This window comes from Bison bison, unplaced genomic scaffold, assembly GCF_000754665.1.
Source record: "Bison bison bison isolate TAMUID 2011002044 unplaced genomic scaffold, Bison_UMD1.0 scf7180017864221, whole genome shotgun sequence".
Taxonomy (NCBI): Eukaryota; Metazoa; Chordata; class Mammalia; order Artiodactyla; family Bovidae; genus Bison; species Bison bison.
In genome coordinates, this window is record NW_011494793.1 from 2,032,035 (window position 1) to 2,041,928 (window position 9,894).

Below are 9,894 nucleotides of genomic sequence, written 5' to 3' on the forward strand. Positions count from 1 at the left end.
TTTCCCCATCTGTGGAATGGGGACAGTCATTCCTGCTCCATGGGAGTTGCCGTCAGGGTCAATCAAACGATGAGTCCAACTCTATCATTTTATGGGTGGGGAAACCAAGGCCCAGAGAGGGACAGTGAGGTGCCCAGGGTCACATAGCAAGGCAGACTCCAGCCCAGACCCCTTCCCCGCAAGCCAGGCCCGTGCTGCCTCACCTACCAGATACTTGGTTGCTGTCCTCCTCCTGGCAGCACACAACATACTCCTTCAGGACGCCAGGGCAGGTGCTCAGCAGAGATGGTGTCCAGTCCACAGACACCGAATCCTGGCTGAGTTTCCTCACCGACACGTGCTGTGGGCTTCCGGCCTCTGAGGCTGCAATCACACCATTGCCACAGTCATTTCCAAGGGTGCTGGCTCAGCATGTTCCGCCTGCCCAGCTGGTACCGTCCAGAGACCCAGGGAACCATGACCACCAAGTCAAGTGGGTCTGGGTTCAAATCCTGGCTGCACTACTCTGGTACCATCACTTCCCCTCTCGGAGCCTCAGTTTTCTTACCTATAAAATGGGGCAGTGCCTCTTGGGGTGTCTTAGAAGTCAATTGAGTTGACTTTTTTGGGTCTTTTTTGGCATGTGGGATTTTAGTTTCCTGACCTGGGATTGAACCCACACCTCCTGCAGTAGAAGCAGAATCTTAACCACTGAACCACCAGGGATGTCCTGACTGAGCTGACTTCTAAGTGGCTTTTGGGCAGCCCTTGATAGACAGTAGGTGCCTCTAAATGGTATTCCCCATTCCTTATATCCAAGGACCACTGATCAGTGGAGACCACCCTGCAGGTTTGGGCCACTCACCATTGCCTCCAAAATGGTAGGTGGACAAGACCGTAGACCATGAGGTTGGCTTCTCTGGGTGTGCAGAGGCAAAGATGGTGATGCGGTAACATGCCTTCTGTTCCAATGCCCCAGATTCTTGGCTCCAGCTGTGAGTTGCTGGAAGAATAAGCAAGGGCCAGGCCAGTATACAGGTTGTGTCACCATCTTTGCACCTGTGCCATCTACCAGGAACTTTTAGAACACTCCTACTCATGCCTCAAAACCCTTGCACCAATGTGCCTTCCTCCAGGATTCCTCCAGGATTCCTTTGTTTTGCCCTCTCCCAAAGCATCCCAGCACAGCTCTTACTCTGTGGTGCCAGGGATGTCTGTGTCCAGCCTGTCTCCCATGGCTGGAAGCTCTTGGAGGGCCAGGCTAAGACTGAGGATTTTGGGGGACCTGGCCAAGACCAGGGCAGAGAGCAAGAGGCTGCCTGGGCCATTCAGTACCCCCTCTTTCCCTCCAGAGGCCTCATTAATTTGCCAGTAGCATCTTGCTAGTTGCCACCTTTCCTGGCACCAGTGAGTGTTTACAAACACCCCGGGACGTGAGACGCATTTCCTGCCAGGGTGCAACCTGCCCAGGGCTGAGCCCTGGCAAACCAGGATTGCAGCAGGAAACTCCAGACTTGTGCGAGTAGGAGGGTCTGACAGGTCTTGGCCTGTCTGTGTGACCTTGAGAAAGTAGCAAGAGCTCTCTGGGCCTCAGATACCCCACATGGAGGATGCCTATAGGTTTGAGTTGACTGGGAGTGGTAATGGAGGATGCAGGGTAACCAAAACTACCGTACCCGTCCCAGCAGCGTCCGGGTCCTGGGGGGCCGTCACGATGCAGGCGGCAAGGTTCTCCTCCTGGCCCTGGAGCTGCCACTCAATGCAGTACCTCATTCCCTGGGCCCGGGCTGGCCACCGTATGGTGGTCCCGTTGGCTCCGGCACTGATATTCAGAAGCCCTGGTTCTGGAAGAAAACAAGGGAGGCGCGTCAGACCAGGGGTCTTATGCCCCGCCCCCAACCACCCACCCAAGGCTCTGAGAGCCCCATCCCACTCTCTCGGCAAACTCTAACCCCCAGGGGGCCGGGAGTGTTTGTATCTGACTCTGTCTCCCCGCGCTGGGGGCTGCCGAGTTAGGGGCTGAGCCCCAAGGGGACAGCAGCGGCCGTTTGAATGAATCGAATCCTCCCCCAGCCTGACCACGGGTTCTCTGCCAGGATGCCCACCATCAGAGCTCCCTATGCTGCCACTTCTACCCTGCCAGGCTGGTAAGCAGACGCTCCAGCAGATGCCTGGCCGCCCACCACCGGCCTCGCGCTGCGGCAGTGGGTGGCTGTGGTGGGGGAGGGGCCTCCTCATCGGACCAGCGCTCAGAGGACACACCCACTCAGCCCTCTTGGGCTCATCTCTGCCACTCCCTACAACAAGGGTATCAGCACCAACCTGAGAGGTGGGTACTGCTTCCAGTTCTAGAGAGAACAGCTGTCATTGACTGAGTTCTGACTGTATGCACCAGGCCAGGGCTGTTTTACAGTCACCATGATCAATGATATAAATCATATCAATATCATGCCACATCAATATCAAATTATATCAATGATATAAAAACTGAGGCTCAAAGACAGAGAGCCACCAGCTCAAGGTCACATAGCAAGGCCATGGCCCAAACCAGACCAGGAACTGACAGACTCCCTGATGTGCCGCCCTGGCAAAGTGGCTGCATCTCTCTGAGCCTCAGTCGTCCCATCTCTGAAATGGGCATCATCGTAATCACCCTGCTGGGTGCTCAGCAGGATCATGACTAAGGTGAAGCAAGCAGGGCACTTATCTTGGGCATGAAATTTAAGGAGGTGTCAAAGAATTCAGTTATCAGTATCAATGCTCTTTTAATGCAATATTTTTTTAAAATAGAAATGAATGGAAAAATATGTACTGAGTATTGTTCAGGGTTGCCAAACAATGGAAACAGCTTAAATGTTCATCAGTGGACAAACAGATAAACTAAGTGTGGCCCATCCACACAGCGAAATATTACTCAGCCATAAAACAGAATGAAGCATGACACACGATACAATGTAGTTAAATCTTGGAGACATCAGGCTGAGTGAAGGAAACCAGACACAAAAGATCACAAAGCATAGGATCAGTTTCTATGAAAAAGCCCAGGAACATCCACAGAGACAGAAACGAGATCAGAGATAATCAGAGGCTGGGGGAGGGGATGGGAAGTCACGGCTAATGGGGCAGGGTCTCCTTTCGGGGGTGATGAAATGTCCTGGAACTAGATGAGGTGATGGTTGCATGACACTGTGAATGCGATTAGTGCACCAAAGTGTGCTTGTTAACATGGTTCATTTTGCCATGTGAACCTTTCCTCAATAAAATATATGTGTATATACATACACATAAATCTTGATTTTTAAAATTTTAGATTTATTTTTTATTGCGGTAATGCTGGTTTATACTGGAGAAGGCAATGGCACCCCACTCCAGTACTCTTGCCTGGAAAAATCCCATGGTGGAGGAGCCTGGTAGGCTACAGTCCATGGGGTCCCTAAGAGTCGGCTGAGCGACTTCACTCTCACTTTTCACTTTCATGCATTGGAGAAGGAAATGGCAACCCACTCCAGTGTTCTTGCCTGGAGAATCCCAGGGACAGGGGAGCCTGGTGGGCTGCCATCTATGGGATCGCACAGAGTTGGACACGACTGAAGCGACTTAGCAGCAGCAGCAGCAGCTGGTTTATAATGGTATGTTTCATGAGTACAACATTATATTTCAACTTCTGAATACCCTACTGTGTGCTCACCATGGAAAATGTAGTTTCCATCTGTCACCATAGAGTTGATCTTCTTTACCCCTCCCCTCCCCCGTCTCTTCCCCTCTGGTAACCACTACTCTTTTCTCTCTGCCTATGTGTTTGTTTTGGTTTGTCCGTTTATTTATTTGGTTAGTCAGTTAGTTTGTTTGGTTTGTGGGGTGGTTTTTATATTCCACATCTGAGAGAAATTACAGCCTATCTTTCTCCATCTGACTTATTTCACTAAGGATAATATCCTCAGGGTCCATGCCTGCTGTCACAAATGCCAGCATTTCACTCTCTTTACGGCTGAGTGGTTCTCCATTGTATACATGCACTGCATCTTTTTGCTCCACTGATGATCATTTAGGATGTTCCCATATCTTGGCTCTTGTGAATAACGCTGCAATGAACATAGGGGTGAATATGTTGTTTCCAATTATGTTTTTCTTTTCTCTGGATAAATACACAGAAGTGGAATTGCTGGATCATATAGCTCAGATGGTAAAGAATCTGCCTGCAATGTAGGAGACCTGGGTTTGATCCCTGGATTGGGAAGACCCCCTGGAGAAGGGAATAACTACCCTCTCCAGTATTTTTGTCTGGAGAATTCCACGGATAGAGGAGCCTGGCAGGTCCATGGGGTCACAAAGAGTCAGACATGACTGAGCAACTAACACTTTCACTTTTCATGGTAGTTCTAGTCTTAATTTTTTGAGGAATCTACATACTGTTTTCCCTAGTAGCTGCACCAACTTACATTCCTACCAATAGTGCGCAAGGATTCCTTTTTATCCACATCATAACCATTTATTTTTTCATTATATGTAAATATATGTATATATTTAATATATGTATGTGCCTGCGTGCATGCTAAGTCGCTTCGGTTGTGGCCGACTCTGTGACCCTATATGGGCCATAGCCTCCCAGGCTCCTCTGTCCATGGGATTCTCCAGGCAAGAATACTGCAGTGGGTTGCCATGCTCTCCTCCAGGGGATCTTCCCAACCCAGGGATCGAACCTGCATTGGCAATCAGGTTCTTTACCACTAGCGCCACCTGGAAAGCCCTTAATATACATATACCTGTATATAAAGTGAGCAAATTGCCTAGACTTTAAATGAAGACAGGATCAGCCCTGTTCTTGTACAACCCTGCCTCACTTGACACCCTGATCCTGCCTCTGGTCCCAATAAAACTTTATTTACAAAACCAAATGTTTGACCTGAGCTGTAGTTTGCCCGTGAGATTATTTTTTGAACCATTCCATTATAACACTATGCCTTTTTAAAAACACTATGCATTTTTGATGACTAACTTTTGATACACTCCTAAATTAGACACCCCCTTAAATTTTTGTGCTTCACTTGTCTGACCTAGTCTAGCTGAGGTTCAGATGCGCTCAGCTCCAAGGGGCCCTCCCACCACCCAGCCAAAGGCACCTGAGTGGATGCAGGCAGGAATGTGCCATGTCTGATTGGGGCCGAGGCCAAAGCGATTCCGGGAAACGACGGCCAGATCATAGGCAGCACTCGAGAGGACGAGCTTTTTCTTCAGGCGCAGAGTCCTCTTGGCCCTGGTCTTACATGGGCAGGACAGCATGTGCAGATGGATGTGGTAGGTCACCTCCATCCCAGAGTCAGGCCCAAGGCAGCCTTCCGGAAGCTCCAGTTGGGGCAGCTGTCATGAGTGTGAGAGATGGTATTTTGGGGACCTGAACATGCTCCTTGTCCCCATGGGTTGACATCAGGATTCAGCCCATGAACACAGACTCATCCACAGGCCCAGGTGATGACTTGAGCAAAAATTTACAAACTAGTAAACCTCAGTGCTGGCAAGACTGTTGGGAAACTGACACGTTCACTGATCGTTGGTCTGGGGGAAGGGGGGAATAATTTGGCAAAACCCACTGAAAGCCAGGGGGAAAAAAAGTTTCCATCTTTGAACCCAGTTGCCTCAAGTCTGGAAATTTTCTCTAAGAAAAAGGATTCAAATTATAGGAAACCTAGGAAGAGAAGGAGCTTCCCTGTAACTTCACTGTGACAGGTCACTGGGGATCTGGCTGAATCAATTATGGTGAAATCAGGGGTTGAAACATATGTTTTTGCCCCTGACTCAGGCAGAAGACTTTTCCTCTGTACCTCGGTTTCCTTCTCTGTAAAATAGGTACATTTGACTATACTTAATGAATTGTTTGGGGGACTTCAAAGAAATTATCTCCCATCCAGACCAACTACAGTCAACTACTTCCTGTCCTCCCAGCTTCCACCTGAGCCCCCCACAATTTATTCTCCCGATGGCCACCACAGGGAGCCTGTGAACACCTGAGTCCAGCCATATTCTCAGCTCACACACCTACCACGGCTCCCCATTGCCTTCAGATTTCAACCTACAGTCTTTCCGGTCTCAGTCACCTTCACGGTTCATCTCCCTGAGCTTTACACATTTCCACTCTAGCCTCCTGTTGCCTTCTCTCTCTTCCCAGGCTAACCCACAGCCCAAGGACAACCCTGTTACCTGCTCATGCAGGGTCACCTGCCTCCTCCCATCTGGGCGAAGCTGCTCTACTGAGAACCTCACCTCAGCCTGTGGAGGGGTTTCTGCAATGAGACAGCAAGACAGTGACACTGGGGGTGGTCCCCTGGCTCACAACCTCCTGCAGACCCTGGATGAAGACATGGGACCTTTTCCCTCCCTCCCAAGAAACACAGGATTCTGCGGGTTACATAGTTTTCAGAATCTGCAAACATGGAGATCCACCTCATGAGGGTGAATATACTTGATGCAATTGGCTAAAATGGTTCAAATGGTCAATTTTATATCATGTCCTTTTTTTAAATACTACAGATTTTTTTAGACAAATCTGGAAACAACTACTGGAGCTGTTTCCCAGCAGGTACACTCTTGGGCTGACAGAAGGAAGCTCCAGTTCAAAGGGTGGGGGCCAAATATTGACAGTCACCCCTTCTCTCCCTTGCACCCCCACCTTGGGCTACATGTCCACTCTGGAACTGCCCAGGCTCCAGCTTCCTGTGTTGTTTGGGAAAATCCATCTTCACAGCACAGCTACATGCACCCATCAACTCCCTGTTCAGCTTTCAGAGAACAAAACCCACCAAACTAACCGGAAGGAGAGAAGGACTGAGAAATGTTTTCTTTTGAGATGACAGGTTGGCTGCATTATATAAAGTGAAACTCTCTCACTGCCCTGTCACCTGGCACCAGGTTCCCCTAATTTGTCCTGCCACCTTATTTCCAACACCCATCACCTTATTGCTAACACTCGCCACCTTATTTCTGATCCCACTACCATCTTTCGGATGCCTGTCTCCCTTCCTGTGGCCCAGGGTTTTCTCACCAGGGGGGATGCACACAGGGCTGCTCCAACTGCTCCAGGGACCTCTGGGGACCCCTGGCCCCAGACGCCGCCGCAGCTGGAATTCCTGGGCCATGTCCATCTCCAAGGGGCAGAGGCATGACTCTGAGGAGAAGCAGAACAAACTTCAGGCCAAGGGGCTGTCCCACAGCTAGCAGTACCCAGAGCTTGGGATGGTCACTTAGCCACCATGTACATATGAAGCGCCAACTGTATGTGCGCTTATTGAGCATCAACTGTGTCCATGCACTTATTGAGTGCCAACTGTGTTCATGCATTATTTGAGAGGTACCTGCATGCCAGACCCTGGGGACAAGGACAGTCAGAATAGGCCAGGTCCTGTGCTCTGGGGCCTCAGGGATCACCCACTTCTTACACTGTCTGGGGTTCGAGTCTCAGCAATACCATTCCTTGGGATGTGACCTTGGGCTTGTTGGGCTTCTCAAGCCTGTGTTTCCTCCCCTGTGGGAATCATCCAGCATTGAACTACAAGGGGGCACAAGTCTACAAAGAATTTAGCACTGGGCCTACGACACAGTGGGGGCTTCTCCAGTGGCTCGGCAGTAAAGAACCTGCAGTAAAGAGATGCAGTTTTGATCCCTGAGTTGGGAAGACCCCATGGCAGAGGGCTTGGCAATCCACCCAGTATTCTTGCCTGGAGAATCCCATGGACGGAGGAGCCTGGTGGGCTACAGTCCATAGGGTCGCAAAGAGTCAGACACAACTGAAGCGACTTAGCACTAGCACACCGTGGGTGCCTAATTAGTGCTAACTTGCTGCTGCTGTCATTATTCATTATTATTCTCACCGAAGCCAGCATCATCCTGATGTCCACAGTCACCCTAAAATGAGATCATATTTATCCATGATTTTACATTTGGTGTTGAAAATATTAGTTAGCTCTTTTGAAATCTTCAACAATTATTTTGCTAAATGCCACACAGAACCCTGGACTGGATCTGGGAACAACGAGAGGACATCCTTGGAAAAGCAAATGAAGGATTTCCATGGTGACCCAGTGCTTAGGAACCTGCCTTCTAACTCAGGGGATGCAGGTTCAATCCCTGGTTTGTGTGAGCAAGGGCAGTCGTAATCAGATCTTCAAGTCAGAGACAAACCCCAGAGGCTAACTATGGGGCAAGAGTGGAGGCTGGGTGGAAGGGGTGATAGATACAGAGACTGCAAAGCTGATGGGGGAAATGTGAAGGTGCCCTGTGCCCTGTCCAAACCGCTGATCCGGGGAATAAACTCACCAGCTTCCACGGGCTGCCAGGTGTGCGGTGCCGGAACTGTACCTGGGCACCATCCTGGCGGGCTGGGGTCTCCCACTCCATACGCAGCTTCCCTGCTGACTTGGACACCTTGATGTTTTCTGGGGGAGGGTCGTATTTAACTGGAAGCAGAGGTGGGGGTTGGGGAAGGGAAGCAGGCGTGTGTGTGAGTTGCTGGTCCTGAAAATCCCAGAAAACCTGCACGTGATCCTCCTGGTCCAGAGAAAGCCCCAAGGCCCACCCCAGCAAGACCCCTCTACGCCTGGGATTCTATGAGTCAAAGAGTCAAGATTCATACACAGGATCCTGTTAGTAAAAATGTCTTTAAAATATTAATACTCATTGCTGGCAAAGCTATGGTGAGACATACTTCTGTAAATTGCTGATGAGAGAGTAATTAACTGGTTCTATGTTTCTGGAGGACTATCGGGGAACTCTTGCTAGCTTTTTAAACTCACTTCAGGGAGCCTGACCTAAGGAGAGACATCTGTCACCCTTCCTGTCTTTTGGTCAATGGTGTTTGATTCTACCTCAGGGCCTTGGCACTTTGCTGCCTGAGCCACACTTGCCTATCTTTATCCCTGCTGGATCTTTTTCATCCTTCAAGGACTCAGCTTGAACCAGGGGCCTTCCTGATCTGCCAGCAGTATCTCATCATGTGTAATGATCATTCCCTGTCCATCACCCTATTTGAATCTGGGCTCCATGAAGCCTTGTTCATCACCCTACTTGAATCTGGGCTCCATGAAGCAGGGATAGGGTTTGGATTAGGGTGAGGAGAGTGAGGCAGGGTTGTACAAATACAGGGTCAGATCCTCTCTTTATTTAAAATCTTGATATTTTGTTCGTCATGGCTTCTTTTTTTTTTTTTTTTGCATCAATATAAATTTTTTTAAACATTGCATCCTGATACCGTTTATCTTGACTACTGAGGTTTTTCGCCACCACCCCCCCTTAAGTTCTGTGGCCAAGGAGGGTGCCTCATTCACCCCTCCCTCGTCCCAGCCCTGGGCTCTGACCTCCTTTGGCCTTATCCGTGTCCTTTATGACTGAGCATGGCACACAGTGGCAGCTCAATACATCTAAACCAAGCGTGTGTTGTTGATTAACAAAAACAGATTCTAAAGACCCAATAGGATCTTGGGAGCATTACGGTATCAAGGAGAAACCAGAAGCTACCTAAATGTCCAGTAGTAGGGGATCGGTAAGGGAACCATGAAAGACTCTGCCAAGTCATAGGGCAGTGTTGGATGGGAAAACAGCTGGCACTATCCAACCCCTTGCCAGAGACCCAGAATCCCCCCAACCCCGGCTCAGGTCTTGGCTTGGGGACCAGAAGCTTCTCTCGGTGAGGAGAGGGTCGTGGGGAGGAGAGCAGGGTGCTGACCTGAGCTGTAGAGGTTCAGGGTAACGTTGGGGGACTTCTCTGTCCGGTTGGCGGCCCGGGATTCCACCCAGAGAGTGACATTGTGGAGCACGGATATGCCATCCTGGTCGGAGAACTGCAGCTTGGTGGCCGAGCCTGTGGCAAAGTAGCAACAGCGGCCAGACTGGAGGCTGCGGGGAGGGAGGGATTGGGGCTGGGGCTCG

General features: G+C 50.0%; 1 protein-coding gene across 2 annotated transcripts in view; it reads right to left on the reverse strand.

Moving 5' to 3' along the window:
* Positions 1-9,894, reverse strand: part of IL12RB1 (interleukin 12 receptor, beta 1) — a 17,702-nt gene that overhangs the window by 4,923 nt on the left and 2,885 nt on the right. For both annotated transcript variants that reach the window (XM_010845660.1, XM_010845659.1), the window contains exons 4-12: positions 9,692-9,861; positions 8,287-8,426; positions 7,842-7,875; positions 7,016-7,138; positions 6,175-6,257; positions 5,100-5,337; positions 1,656-1,823; positions 845-982; positions 208-363 (exon numbers count right to left, since the gene is read on the reverse strand). In XM_010845660.1, the coding sequence (XP_010843962.1) occupies positions 208-363; positions 845-982; positions 1,656-1,823; positions 5,100-5,337; positions 6,175-6,257; positions 7,016-7,138; positions 7,842-7,875; positions 8,287-8,426; positions 9,692-9,861 (1,250 nt within the window). The remainder of the gene's footprint in view (positions 1-207; positions 364-844; positions 983-1,655; positions 1,824-5,099; positions 5,338-6,174; positions 6,258-7,015; positions 7,139-7,841; positions 7,876-8,286; positions 8,427-9,691; positions 9,862-9,894) is intronic.